Raw genomic sequence first — 15166 nt, 5'->3', positions numbered from 1 at the left:
TTCTTTCACCTCCCCTGCCATTGCCGGTTTGAAAACAATTGTAGGACTAGGTTCTGATTGTTCTGGCTTAGATCACATGCCAATTCCAAAGACAGTGGTCAGTGAGGTGCGGTCCCCACATGGGCTTAGGTCAGGTGTTCACCTCTTGGCTGTTCATTCTGCCCAGAGCAGTGAGGTCAAGTAGGAGAATGGTATCCCCACTTCAGATTATGTGGATCAAAGAGGAAAAGAAATTTTCCTCCAAGATTAGCAAGATATTAGCAAGGCTGGGTGTAGGCTGACCTGGTGGGATGGCAGACTGGGCTGCTGGAGGAATAGTGATCTGTGCAGCCACTGTGATTTGTCTTCTATGAAGAGAACAGTACACTGCCAAATGCCATAGCTAGTAAAGAATACAGCCAGAATTCAATCCTATATCTTTTTCTTTTAACCAGCATGCCTTTATTCTTAAGTTCCTTATGCACAGTATTTAGTTGTGAAAAAATAGAAAATAAATGCCTGCCAATATAGCATCTGAAGTTTTGCTATGTGTGTAATTCTTCAGTAGTTACACTAATGGTGGGCACATACATAGACAATAATCTCTTTGCTCAACAAATTCCTTTTCCCCACTTCATGGTTACAATCTGTATCTATGATCATCTATGTCTTTAACAATGCAAATACACTTGGGAATTGCATGCAATTGACCTTGACATGTGGGTTAATGTCCTAAATTGCAGAAGAGTGAAAATGTTCAGGTCTTGCAAAAAATTATCACAATACCTTTAAGTGAAAAAAGCATGTATAGTAGGGAAGTTTTATACCTTTTTTTTTAACATACACACTCAAATGCACAGACACAGGAAAGGATTTGGAAAGATATGTCTCCAGATGGTAGCTATTTTGGAATGCAGTGTTTAGGAATGATGATATTCTTTTTCTGCCTGTTGTATTTTATACATTTTCCGCTGTGAACATCTATCAGTTTTCCAGTTCTTTGTATGTTATTACGGAATTCTCGTGCATGATGATGCACACCTGATTCAGGCTTAAAGATATCAAATTAAGAATACCTTACTTCAAAACCATAAGCAGCCATATAGTAAAGAGGCTAATTGAAGGCCTCAGTGTAGCAACAAGAATTTCAATGGAAAGATTCTCATTAGTTTCTCAACTATCCTTCAGAAAAGAAAGATGTTACATCAATCTAGCAGTGGAAATGAACCAAGGTAATAGCATAGAGATGGAAAAAGGGTTTAAAGATGCAACTGTATTTTATTTGTTGCAAATAAATAAAATGTAAATCCAAGGAAGCAATCTGAGACACATTATAAGGGTGGCTCAGTTTTAGCAAATTTTGCTAATTAAAAAAAAAATAACAAAACCTCATAAACTAAGTTTTTAGAATGAATTCCAAAGTATTTAGTTCTAAGTCCTTGCGATTATTTTAGCGAAGCTTTGTCAATACCACAATTTCCATATTACAAATCTCAAGTATCTAACCACTTTGAATAAGGCCTATAGTCAGTTCTAAAAGACTAATTAAAAAGTATAATTTAGTTAGGGAAAATTGCAGAGGAAATTCCCCCATGACAATGCAGAATAAACTTGGGCACATCTCCTCACTATGTTTATATGGAAATAAGGCTATTACACCAATGCATTTCATAAAAACCTTTTTTTTCTATAATCCTTTAAGAGATGACCACATGACTCAATGTTTAATAATACATGGAGACAATATACCATTCCGTCGGTCTTTTACTATTTATCTTATTAATCAACTTAACATTCATGAACTTTAGAAGCCAATTTTTTTTCCTAGATAAAAATCTAAGAATTTTAAGTACACTCAAATGAGAAGATATTTCTTAAGGTCATGGTGTCAATATGTATTATTATAAGTGTGATGCTTATACTTTGTGGTATTTGGCAGTAACAACACTTCAATTTTTATAATTACACTTTAGTTATCAGCACAATATCAAAGTAAGTAGAAAGCTCATAGTAATTTTACTAGGATATCTATTTTATGGATCACCAACTTGACTAAAATTGGAAATTCCTGGCTTATCTCAGAGACAGGATGATGTGTGACAATTAGCTTAATTCTAGTGTAGCCACTCCAGAGACAGAAAGAGACTTGTGTGAATGTGTTTTCAAATGTTTCCAGAAATTTTGATTTGATATTGAGTAAAGAAGATTATTAATTTTAAGGAAAACAATTCATTAAAGAATTATTAATGCTATTTTTATACTCCAGAAGTGAGTCTCCTGATCATAAATTTATAAAGGCAGGAGCAAAAACTCCTTTCAGTCATGTATGTGAGAGTGTAAATAATTTGATCACAATTTTCCTTCTATTTTTGGCTTTGGATGATATATTGATTTGCCAACAAATAAAAACAAAATTAAAGTTGTAGAATAAAAATTACAGCTAACCCAAACTTCAGTACTTTTTCAGTACAGTTAATAGACTATGGATATAGATCAGTGCATTACAAGATTATGTAATACCTTTCAACTTACCAGAGAAATATTGAATTATTTAAGTAATAGCAGTTGTCTTAAGCATATATTTTGTATGTTAGTCACTTGAAAATCTGGACAATCCGGGTTTTTGGTCTATATGTACTAACACTTTAATGTACGTAGCACTCATGAATCAGCATGTTTAACTCACTGTCTGTGTTGCATAATAAAATATTTATCACCTAGTATTTCAACTGAGTATAAAAATTACCAGTTGTTTCTATAAGAAGTTACGTAATGGAATTTTATCCAGGAAAAGACAATCATTTTCAAAAAGTCATTTTTAAAATTTCCGTGAGGTATCTATGTGCATTTAAAAAAATAAACAATAAAATTTTCAAATGTAAAGGAAATCATAAAAGTTTTAAGTTTTGAAGAAAAACAATAATTTATCATCAGAGCTTCAGTTAGTTGTGTGAGTTTCCAGAAATGCCTTTTGAGGTCTAGAGACAATCTGGTTATATTGAGGTGCATGGAGAGAGAAAAAAAGATTTACACATTAAGTTTCTATTTGACATTTTCAAACCGTAGAGCCAAGATAAAAACAAATTTTTACATTTTAAAAACTTACTTTTTATAAGTAAGTAAATTATAGGCACAGTCAATGAATAAGATGGAGAATAAATGATCAGAAAAGCTATGCTTTTGCTTCATTACACAAGGGAACCTATTTATGACTTGGGCACCCATCATTTGGTCCTCAGTGGTTTACTCTAACCTGACAAAATAAAGAGAAAAAAAAGGGTCAGGAACATTATCTTGATGTCTAAATGAGCTCATTTTCACCTGTTGTAATAAAACCTCTGTTCCCTCCACCAGAGCAAAATGGCATCTCCAGGTCATCCTCCACCCTGATGCCACTGCCTCCCCAGCCTGACTCAGTGGCGCCTGCCTGATAGACCCTCCCTCCTAGCTCATCTCACTGTGCAGCTTCTCTACTCCCTGTGCTTGCACACCTGCATCCTGCTCTTCCTCTGTCTCGAGTCTGTCCCATACCTTCCGTTTGACCTCCCTCACTCCATTTATTTATTCAACACTCATTCATTCACTCGTTCAACAAATGTTCACTGGACATTACCATAGGCCAGGCACTCTTCCAGGAGCTGAGGATACAACAGTGAACACAATGGACAAAGTCCTTGCTGTCATGAAACCTATAAATATTCCCATAGAGGAGCTAAGTTATCATAAAATATGCAATGTAATGTCATTTAGTGAATGATACATTCTCTGAAGAAAAAGAAGCTTAGGTAAGAGTGGTAAAATGTTAGAGTGATAGGGATGATTTCAGATAGGCTGTTCAGAAAGACGTGCTGAATAAAAATGTTTCTTGAGCAGAGATTGGAATAATATAAAATCTGCATGTATAGAATGCTTACTATGTGCCATGCATTTTTCTCACACTAGCATTCCCAACTCCTTACCATGGTTCATCATGGAACACCCTCGGGAAGAATAAAACTGTCTTCTACTCAATTTTTTATTGGGGCTATAAAAAAGAAAAAAATGGCAATAGGCAGAAAACTCAGGCTGGCGTAAATAGCTTAAAGTTGTGTGATGGAGGATGAGGACAGAACAGTGAGATGACAAGCTTCTCACATTTTATCTTTATAAGCCATCAGGTCTGTTGGCAAAGCAGTTATTCATAACATGCATGAGAGCAAGCGCAGTTACTATATAGTGCTCTACTAAAGTCAAACAGAGATGGAAGTAACATGTGAATGCTACAACCAGAAGTAGTTAATCTCAAGACCAAACCAAATCAACAAAACAACAAAACTGTTGTCTAAAGGTGGAATGGCTACTTTACAGCTGTTGGTAATGTCACCATTTATGATTAATTAGCAGTGATATTAGAGACAATATCTAAGCATCAGCTTAAATTTTGAACTAGATGGTCTTTGAAAAAATATGGCTTTATGATTCAATGATATATACTGAACAAAGTTGATTGGTCTGTTAGGCTATATATTAAGATAATTACATTGGAAAATGATGTTAAAATGTATGTTTCATTTTTTGATTCAAAACTCAAAAAAACATTTTACATGTACAATTACTGAAGCCAGAATTAGTACAGTCCATAAAGTAAGGAAGATATCTACGTATTTTCCTCCAAAAGCATTTTCCTGAACATCAGTGTTTTATAAGAAAGTTGGGATGATTGCTTTCCAAGCAAATTCTCCTGATTCTGAGATTTAAATTACAGTTGATCTTGCTGCTATGTTTTCTTTATCCTTAAGGTTACATTTATAATTTTTTAAACAAAGGAAAGATAAACAAAGCATCTAGCATATGAGCATAAATATTGTTTCTTAGATCATATTCATTATTCTCCTGAGGTCAGAAGTTCAAGACCAACCTGGCCAACATGGTGAAATTCTGTCTCTACTAAAAATACAAAAAATTAGCTAAGCAGGCTGGTGCATGCCTGTAATCGCAGCCACTTGGGAGGCTGAGGCAGGAGAATTGCTTGAACCTGGAAGGCAGAGGTTGCAGTGAGCCTAGATTATGTCACTGCATTCCAGCCTTGGTGGCAGAGCAAGAAGACTCTGTCAAAAAAAAAAAAAAAAAAAAAGAAAGAAAGAAAAAGAAAAAGGATACTACAATCAAACAAGTTTGAAAATGTTATACACCATATTTCTCCTGTGGAAGATACAATACGTGTTAACATATTAAAAGTTCTAAGAAATTCTGGCACACAAAAACAAGTTAATACTAGTTTAAACAAAGTTAAACTAATAATTTCCCAAATTCATGTCACCACAAAGGTATTCATTTTTAATAACATTCAATACAAGAGTATTACCAGCCTCTCCAGTGTACTGTGGAGCACATTTTGGGAAATGCTGCTCTGTACACATTTTTATTGCCCTACCTCTTTGAGTTCACTTTGCCTATTTTTACTATTTTTCTCTTCAGTTTATTGTTATACATAACATTAATTGAGTGCTTACTGTATTCTAGGCACTGTTCCCAGTACTTTATGGTCATTTTCTTATTTATTCCTGACAATAATTCTAAGACATATGTATAAGAGATGAACAAAAGGGAATCCAGAGAGGTGAAATAACTTTCCCAACATCCTATTGCCAGTAAATAGCATAGTGGAGAATTGATATTGACCTCAGGTCTCTCTGATCTCACCTGGCACCTATGATCTTATCAGATAAGGGGCTGCTTTTTTATTCTTCAATTCCCAGAAGCATTTATACTTCCCAGTCTCCACAGAGTCCAGTAGCCTACCTATTTCCTAATATAAAGATATTTTCCAGACCTTAGCTTATAGGGCCTCTCTGTTGCATTAGATGCTGTTTGCCAAGTCCTCCACTTGAAATTTCCCAGATCTTGGGTTTCCTTGATTTTGCTTTCCTTCTGTACCTCTCTGGCTGTGCCTTCAACTTCTTAAATTCCTTATTTGCCTGACATTAACAATCGGTGCCTCTCAAGACCCCCTTCCGGCCCACTGCCCTTCACTCCCTTTCTCTCTGCTAGGGGATCCCATTCACATCTCCAGGCCTTCCATCTCCTCTACCCTTCAGACTCATATCAAGTACCTTTTTTTGTTTATTTATTTGTTTTCAACTGCTTCAAACTCAAAGGTCTACCGCTAAACCCACCATGTCTTACATCAGTCATGGTCCCAGCAGGACGCTCAAAAAGAAAATCCCAGAGAATGAAATGAAGGGATGGACTAGCCAAAGGGATCAAGGTTTGGAGCAGAAATAATGTATTAAGCATGGAGAAAACATACTTAGGGTCTAGAAGCAGGGAGAAGCTATTGCTCTCAAGGGATAAGGACAGAGAACTGTTTCAGGAATTTGGCCAGAACATCAGCCTTGTAAGAGGGGCTGACTATAGAATTGGAAGAGAGAATGAAGCCACTGCCTAATGGGGGCTGGCCAGGGTGGAGGCTAGGAGAATAAATGATTTGATTTCTCCCTCCTTCTAGCAGTAATCTTTGGCTAGTGTCTTCTATTGGCCAAACTCACTAGGAGCCAAAGGGCAAGGGAACAGGAAGAAATGGTCCATAGAGGGACGCTTCCTGGCACTGGGCACAGTGGAGAGGTGAGTTGATCTCGAGAGTAGACTGTCCAGCACAGTTGATCTCGAGAGTAGACTGTCCAGCACACATGTTATCTTGAGACCGCTACTCTTCCAGGCAAGAGGGTTGGTTACCAAGAAATTACCCTACATCTTGCTCTCTCCAATTTCCCACATCTAATCAGTCTTGGCAATGTAGCTATTTTTCAACATTGCCACTCTTTGACTGTCTGTCACCCTAATGCCAGTGTTTGTCGTCTCTTAATTGGATAATTTCAATAACCTGCTACTAGTTTAATTCTTCCAGGCTGGCTCTACCTTTGGGATAGCCTTTCCTGCAGGCAAAGAGCTCTATCTGAAATGCATCTCTTACCTCACTAATGCCTTGATTAAACCCTTCGATAAGGCCTCTTCCCCTAGAGAATACAGAGATCCTTCTTTCTGGCTCAGCATGTAGAAGTCTCCCTGATCTGGCTCCTGTGGCTTCATTGCCTTTGATATATATCTGCATTTTCCTAAACTCTGCCATGCTTTTCACAACACTGGCCTTTGCTCGTGCAGTTTTCTCTGCCTATGTGTGTATATATTTAAACCTAACTCGTACCTATGCTTCAGGACTCAGCTCAGGAATCATCTTAAAATAAATCATTTCCCAAACAACTAAATAGTTAAGTGTCTCTCCTCTAGCAGCCCACATTTTCATCCTTAAAACAAAACACCATATTCTAATGACCATCATCTGTGTCCATGTTCCCACTATGCCACTGCCAGGGACTCAGCTGAGTATTATCCACTTCTGTACCTATAATATCTGGTAAAATTCCTGGCACATATTAGATGCTTAATGGATGTTTGATTAACTAAATGGAATTGGGCAGTGAGTCTTTATTCTGGAATACAAAAGACAGTATTGAAGAAGAAAAGGAACTTCTCAATCTTTCCATTTTGGCATTGGGGAAAGATTGGTCAGCCAAAAAATGTTTATAGGATGCTCTTTCAAGGAAACTAAAAGACAAGGAGTGGTTAATTATAATTAATGCCAGGATCCAAAAGCAGGAATACTAGAGTTTATCAAAATAGAATATTGATTCAGAAAGTAAGTACAGGGAGGTGGGAATCAGGCTTCAGATAGGACCGAAGATACAAACGGCACTGAAAATTCTTTTGAATTCTCTGACATCTGGTTTGTACATGCCAATCACAAATTCCTATGCGTGGAACCAAGAGAGAATCACAAGACACATATCAGCACAGCAGGCTCATAATTGGTCTCTGATATGGGTTAAAGGTAGAGAGAACCAGGGTCAGAAATTCCTCTGCACTTAATTTGGTCAATGGCGGGTAATAATGAAGGAACAGTATTGAGAGCATGGTAGAGTCATATGACGCCTTTCCTCACCTGTTATATAAATAACTGATATTAAAAACTTAGTAGGCAGAAAGAGGAAAATAAAACAAAGTCTCAGTTATCTGAAAATAGTAAAATGAAATAGCACAAAAAAGGGAAACATTCATCATTTAAATCTCATATAGATTACTATTAATATAATTCTGATCTTGCACCACTACTTGTAGATAAATTGCATTCCTATTCTTTTAATTTGCTAGTAAATGTACCAAAAATCACATTTAAAAATAGGTTTATTTAAATTTTCATTAAGATAGAAATAGTTTTGTTAGAAAAATGAACTGTGCAGCATTCCTATTTATAAAGAGTGAAAAACCAAATAGATAAAGAGTATTTGATAAGAAAATACATTTATTTGCATATAAATAGAATTGCAGTGTATTTGTTTTCATCAAATGTTCTTCATTTCATTCTCTAATTTTCCCTATATTCATTTTCTTACAGAAATTACCATTCATACTCATAATTTGCAATACCGCTCTCAAGCTTGAAGTCCTATTTCCATTTCTGATTCTCTGTTTCTGAAATATTTTTCCAAGCATATATCACTTTTCTCCCTTTCATCTCAATTTCCTGAAAAAAAGGAAAGAAAAAAACCTTTTATCAAGAAATCCCCGCAACCTTGTTTCAAACATCTTCTGTTTGTTTGGTGGTTTTAAAATATTCAGAAGAAAATGGAGCTGGCCTTTAAGTAACTAGAATGTCTAAGGAAAGAAGAAATCTTTCATTGGGGAATTAGATGCTGAAAGACTTGCAAACGCTTTTCTGGCACAAGGCTAAGATATGATCCTACTCATAGAAATAAATTCAAAGGTACAATGTGCAGAGGAAAAAAAATCTAAGGATTGGTGTTCTGAAGACCTAGAACAAGCTTGGAAAAGGGAAACATTAGGAGTAATCGGTGATAGCAGATTACATGAGAGGTATTTAATTAAGGAGGTTATTCACATATACTGTTTTTTTTTTTTTTTTCGAGACGAGTTTCACTCTTGTCGCCCAGGCTGGAGTGCAATGGTGTGATCTTTGCTCACTGCAATCTCCGCCTTCTGGGTTCAAGCGATTTTCCTGCCTAAGCCTCCCATGTAACTGGGATTACAGGTGCCTGCCACCACACCTGGCTGTTTTTTGTATTTTTATTAGAGATGGGGTTTCACCATGTTTGCCAGGCTGGTATCGAATTCCTGACCTCAGGTGATCCACCTGCTTCAGGCTCCCAAAGTGCTGGGATTACAGGCGTGAGCCACCTCTTATTGGCTGATAGAAACCCTATGGGACCTGCTGGAGTCAACAGCACCAGGAGAGAAGGAACCCATTCACACTCATCCCAATCCATTCACACTCTTGCTCACTTTACTTGGGCCACATTAACCTTGTTTGGGTTCCTCAAATCAATGACACCAGTGCACAAAAAAAAACTTACATACTTATTTGAGCAAAAAAAGCTGATATAATGGGTATTTAAGATGACTATAGAAGAGTTCTGTAAGAAATTGGGTTATACGACCTTGGATTAAACACTACCATAGGTATAACCAAGACCAGGGTGTAGAAAATACTTCATCTCTTAAGGGTGATGTCTGACGAAACATTAGGAGGATTTCTACTAGGAACACAGAAATCTTGGTCAGTTCTGGTTGGTTGTGGTCATAGGGGAGTGGTGATGTGGAAGAGGAGGCAAAAATATTACCTGTATATCTGGGTACTAGCTGAAATTGTAGGTCACCCATACAGGTTAAAAAAACCAATTTCCCCTAGTATGTCATTTGCTACTTTTTAATTAATAACATTAAACAGAGGTGAGGCAACATTAATGAATAAATGAGCAACTGAGAATATTACATTTCTGGGAAAAATAAGACATTGATATTTTAATTTATGGTTGTAATAAGATTCTAATATAAGTGATTGGTAAAATTTTTACTATTTGAATGTAATGAGTGCATTGTAGTTATGATTATTTAACTCCCATAATGATAATTTTCCTATATTTTCCTTAAAGATGTGTTCACAAGTCAATATTACAATATTTCATAATTCTCAGTCAGAGCTTTTATATAATGCAGAAAATTTAAATCTGTTTATTAACCTTCTATTAAATTCCTAACACCACATACTAGCACCATGGAAGATAGAAATATTACAGTAGACATTCCTTTATTTCAAAAATATTTACAACATATTTGGAGTAATTAAGTGAAAACATTAAGTGCTTTACAGTAAAGCTCATCACTGCACTGGGATATGTTTCTGAAAATGCAACATCACTGAAACTGTGTACAGAGAGGCATTAAATTAGGGGAAAATGAAAACTTGTGGTCATTGTTGTTAAGCCTTCTATTGTGCCACACTGCTACCAATTACAATGTTTTATTTAAGTGCATCAACTGTATCTGACATCAAACATTCTTTTACAACCCCTCAAGTTAGAATTATATTTATAAGGTTCAGGAGTAAATCTGCTTATACGTTTAAATACCTTTAAGTTGGATATTTAGATAGTAGAAATAGTGTTACATTTTAAAATAAAGTACAACTCATATTGTTTTTAATCAGTTATCCACATAAATGTGCATTTTCTTTTGGGCCAAAATGAGGCAGAGGTGTAATGTGAATTTTCCATTCCTTCATACAACGATAGTCTCTCACAAAACAAAGAACAAAAGCAAACATATGTTCACAGTGGGAAGGATTATTACTCGATCATCTGTAGAAGCATGGCCCAGGGAGCCTTTGCCAACCTACTGGGGATGTCACATGTAAAAAGGTGTCTCCAAAAGGTTGGCAATATGATTTATTAAAGGAGTCAGATGACATGGGAGTTAAGGGCAGCAAACTTCATTGTGATGGAAAGGATCTAAGCTGCTCCAGCAAAATGAAAGGATTATGGTTCACCTGCCAACACTGCAATTTATGGATGAAACCTCAACCACGAAAAGTGAAACTTCTTTGTGTGTGTATATGGGGTTGCGAGGGGAGACATAGGAAAGGAGAGAAAGGCAGACAGACCGTGGAAAACAGATATTCCCCCTGGATAAGAGTAGAATGGCCAGTATCATAACACTCATGTATTATAGAATTAAATATAAACCTGTTTCAGAAAGTACAATATTAAGACCCTTTTTAAATTTGATATTCTTTAATGATATCTCTGGTAAAAGCAGAAATAGAAAGAAATAGAGAAAAGGGGTTAAAAAAGGACACACGCCAAGCACTTGAGTTTAGGAATATATTCCAGCTAACTACTAAAAAGCAACATTTCAGGGAAGGCCAACTTCAAATTCCTATGATATCATATTCCACGATTTGCACCTTAGTAGACAAAGTACTTATACTGAGTAAACTGATACAGGAAGACATTTTCTAGGAGGGCTTTAGTAAAGATAGGACAAGTGTAGGAAGTTACATTTCTTTCACTGGGAATTATGGGAAGACACAACAGCGAGGCTTGCCAGATAAATACCTCACTTGCATTCATCCATAGAAGACTTTGAAATTAGTAGCCTTCAATATAATAAGAGTTCCATTTTTTCTTCTATTTTATATACACCATCAATATTGATATAAAAATAAAAATTTTCATAACCAACATTGTGTTTAGGCAAGATAAATTATGCAGATATTAGCTTCATAATGTGCAGTGAATGATTTAGACAGTCTGAGATGCCCGATTATATGTGCTCATCACTGCTCCATGTATAAGGAACGATGGCACAAAGACCTTGGCCAGTCACATTTAGTCTCCCTCAATGGAACTGATTATAGCCATTCATACACATTCAAACTTTCCTACTTTTCCACCACTGATATCCAGCTGCTTATTTTTGAGTTGTGGAATATGTAAAGCTATAAATTAAGCCTCATACTTGAATTTCTCTGTCTTATTTTCCTTCAGAATTTTCACTCTTATATAAAGGATACACATATGGAGTAGTGAAAAATGTATTAACTATAGTGAAAACTATGGAAATTATTTTGGCAAGGGAGAGTTGAGAGAATGTTTTATTTCTGACTCGGCACACGTGGAACATTTTGGATTTTATTATTGAGATACAGTTAGCAGTTTGGTATTTAATAATGAATTTTTTCTCGTCCTCCAGTCACAACCTGCTTGAGTAGATCTATTTTACTGGCACTTAATCAGGACCTTTAATTCAAAAATATCTCCTAATTATAAAGAGATTATACCATGTGCCCAATGCACCAAGTAATATACTATCCCCTAAATGTAAGATATTACACTGTGTGCCCAATTTACCACTTTTTTTTGAACAACTCTTGTCAACTGCAACAAAATAGGATTAAATGAAATAACATATGTAAAATACCTAAAAAACCGGCACTTAGAAGATATTTAATATATACAGTTTTTTCTTCTTTCCTCTGATATAGTTTATATTCAGGTGACAAAAATATTACATTCACATAAAATAAAGGAAAATGATTTTTCTTACAAAATTATGTGTCCCACTACAATAATTATTATTTAAATGGCAAACTTTGCCAATGTATTTACTATGGAAGCAGTTTACCATAATTTACATTTACCTGCAATGTTCAGGAATATACCTATTATGTGAAGCAGGCTGGACCTCTATGACAATCACTAACGTTTTCATTACACCATCACTAACTGCATTTTCTCCTTCCAATATCGAGTTTTAAGTCAAACAATGGCCACATTTATTTTATTTTAATTGCAAAACCTTACCCCCACTCCCAACCAAGTCATTCTCTTATTTCTGGAATTATCTCATTATGAAGAACTCAAGCAAAAACCTGCAGTTGTGCTAAACGTTAGGTTTGGATCAGATGTCATACATATAACTCTTAGCTGTTGCTCGTAAAATGCATAGTGACTTGGTTTCTAATTTTTGGTTCATGACAATTATTGCATAGGTAAAATAGTTGTGACAGTTTGATAAATAGTTAGAAAATGACTAATAGACAACCTAATAAGTCTAATGCATTTGTGATGTGTATGAAAGAACAGCCTCCTACAGTAAAAACATATAACTGAGCTTATTATTTACCATATTTTAAAATTAATGATTATTGATAATTTAAGAAAAAATGTTAAAACATATTAAATATATTTTAAGGTCTTACTTAGGCATTCTGTTGCTGTTTCTCCCTGAATTTTTTTTATATTTTTCATTAAGATAAATGAAAATATGGACTATTTAAAAGTAATGCTGTTCTTAATCCATTGGTCCTGTTCCATTATATTCTTTTTAGGCATTCATAATTAATGGTGCATATAAGCAAGAAGTGACTCTATAATAAGAAAACCTTTGGATCCATTAACCTGGCATCCATTTCTAGGGAAGGTATCACTGTGGTCCTGAAAGGATAGCTCCGAGTCACCTGTCGATATTCTTGAGTTTGCTTTGCGGAGAGAGGAAAAGACTAACGACAGAACTAAAGTAGATCCACTGAAGACATGAGTGATAGACAATCACTTCAGAACTTCACATCGCCGTCCAAGAAAACATCTAGCTGACATTTCTTCAAAAAAATTTATGTACAGTATAGTTGTCAAACTGATTTTTCAAAAGCAACTCCTTTGCTTTTCATTTTTCTCAAAACCTCAGGGTAGCACATTCCAAAGAAGATACGAAAAAGTTAATTATTTTATATTTTTCCACCATTAAATCTAGGGGTAATATCATCTGTAAATATAGTGGAGAAAGTCTAGAGACTTTTTAAAAGGAATTGTAAAGATGTTGATAGGAGTTGGGGAGAGGAATCCTTACCAAGCTCTACCTGACACTCCTTATTCAAAGAAAATTCTGCCCTAACGTAGCCCTGGCAGTCCATTTGTGGCCAGGGAGCTCAGTCCCCCTCCATTCTCCAGTGTATAATTCCAGCAGTAAGGAAAATTAAGACAAAGCATTCTGTGCGAGGGAGGGCGGAAAGGTTAAGCAGCGTTGGGGTGCAGTGGAAACCAGAAAAGAAAGTGACCTCATTTTGCCTGAGAAAGCACGATCCAACAAGCCCACCTTTGATGTGGATTTCAGCAGCGATAAAAGAGCACAAAGGGCGAAAGCCGGAGGGAGCAAACTTCCCTTATTCTTCCCCCCGCCCCCCTACCTCTCAAGACCACCAGGAACACGCACACGCGAGGACAACAAAGCGTGCGCCCAGGCTGCACGGCAGGCGCTTCCCGCGGCTGGGCCATCGTGCCCTGGGGCGCGCCGCTCCCAACGGCAGAGCGAGGGCGCCGGAGCGCGGCTGCCGCCCGGACCGCTGGGAAAAAGGGGTGGAGGAGCTCCCCTACCTTGAACAGCACAAAGAGCCAGAGCAGAGGCAGGAGGCGGCGGGCGCCGTGTATCCCCGTGGGCAGGTGCCCCATCGCTGCGCGGACGGGGACTCGGGGGCACGGCTGCGCTAGCGGACTCCCCCGGCGGCGGCTCACAATGGCGAACTGGGGCTGTAGCCTCAGACCCTAGGCGCCGAGGTTGCTCCTGGCGAGCGCATGCTGCCTTTCCAGTCCCCCTGCGCCTGCTCCCTTTCCTCCTCTGCGCCCGGGGTCCTCCAAGAACGTGCCAGGCGCTGCTATTCTTTAATGACTAAGGATGGAGAGGGTGGGGATTGGAGTGGGCGAGGCTCTGCCGCCGCCACCACTGCGGCTGCCGGAGGAGGCGCGGGGTCTGTGTGGTGAGCGAGAGGCGGGGACCCCGCGCCCAGCCCGCCGTGGTCCTCTGGCAGCAGGGACACTCTCACTCTGGCTGCCGACCCATAAAATGACAACAGCCTCCCAACCCTCCACCAGGATCGGCCCGCTGCTTGCTACTGCTGGACAGCCCCCATTGCAGACTCCGCCTCAACCCTTCCCTCAATCTCTGGGTCTCAGGAGTTCTGAGGGGTTTCCCTGACCCCTCTTGAGCAATCCAGGCGCCAGATCCCAGTTCCCTCTCAATCTTCCTACATCTGTACTCAATTGCAGTTATAAAGGATCAATAACAGTTGGGTAGTTGTGACTGTAGAAATAGTGTGTAGTGTGAGTGTGTGTGTGTGTGTGATAGGAAGGGTATTTTCTCTCCTTCCCCACTGCTTCCATTCTCTCCATCCCATTTCAACACTCTCACCGTCTCCGTCCCACACTCACCCAGGAACAAATAGCACAATTATGTACGTTTTCCATTTGAAATCCGCAGTTCTTATACATTTCAGATTCTCTTTTGATACCAAAGTGTGTCG

The 15166-nt window shown here is 37.7% G+C and overlaps 1 protein-coding gene across 2 annotated transcripts in view; it reads right to left on the bottom strand.

The window, feature by feature from the left end:
- Nucleotides 1-14868, bottom strand: part of PTPRO (protein tyrosine phosphatase receptor type O) — a 259115-nt gene extending 244247 nt beyond the window's left edge. For both annotated transcript variants that reach the window (XM_019038426.4, XM_019038427.4), the window contains exon 1: nt 14244-14868. In XM_019038426.4, coding sequence (XP_018893971.3) covers nt 14244-14318 — 75 coding nt within the window. In that variant the 5' untranslated portion in view covers nt 14319-14868. The remainder of the gene's footprint in view (nt 1-14243) is intronic.
- Between the last annotated feature and the right edge of the window lie 298 nt (nt 14869-15166).

Source organism: Gorilla gorilla, chromosome 10 (assembly GCF_029281585.2).
Source record: "Gorilla gorilla gorilla isolate KB3781 chromosome 10, NHGRI_mGorGor1-v2.1_pri, whole genome shotgun sequence".
In the NCBI taxonomy this organism is placed as follows: Eukaryota; Metazoa; Chordata; class Mammalia; order Primates; family Hominidae; genus Gorilla; species Gorilla gorilla.
This window is presented reverse-complemented; position numbering and strand designations above follow the sequence as displayed.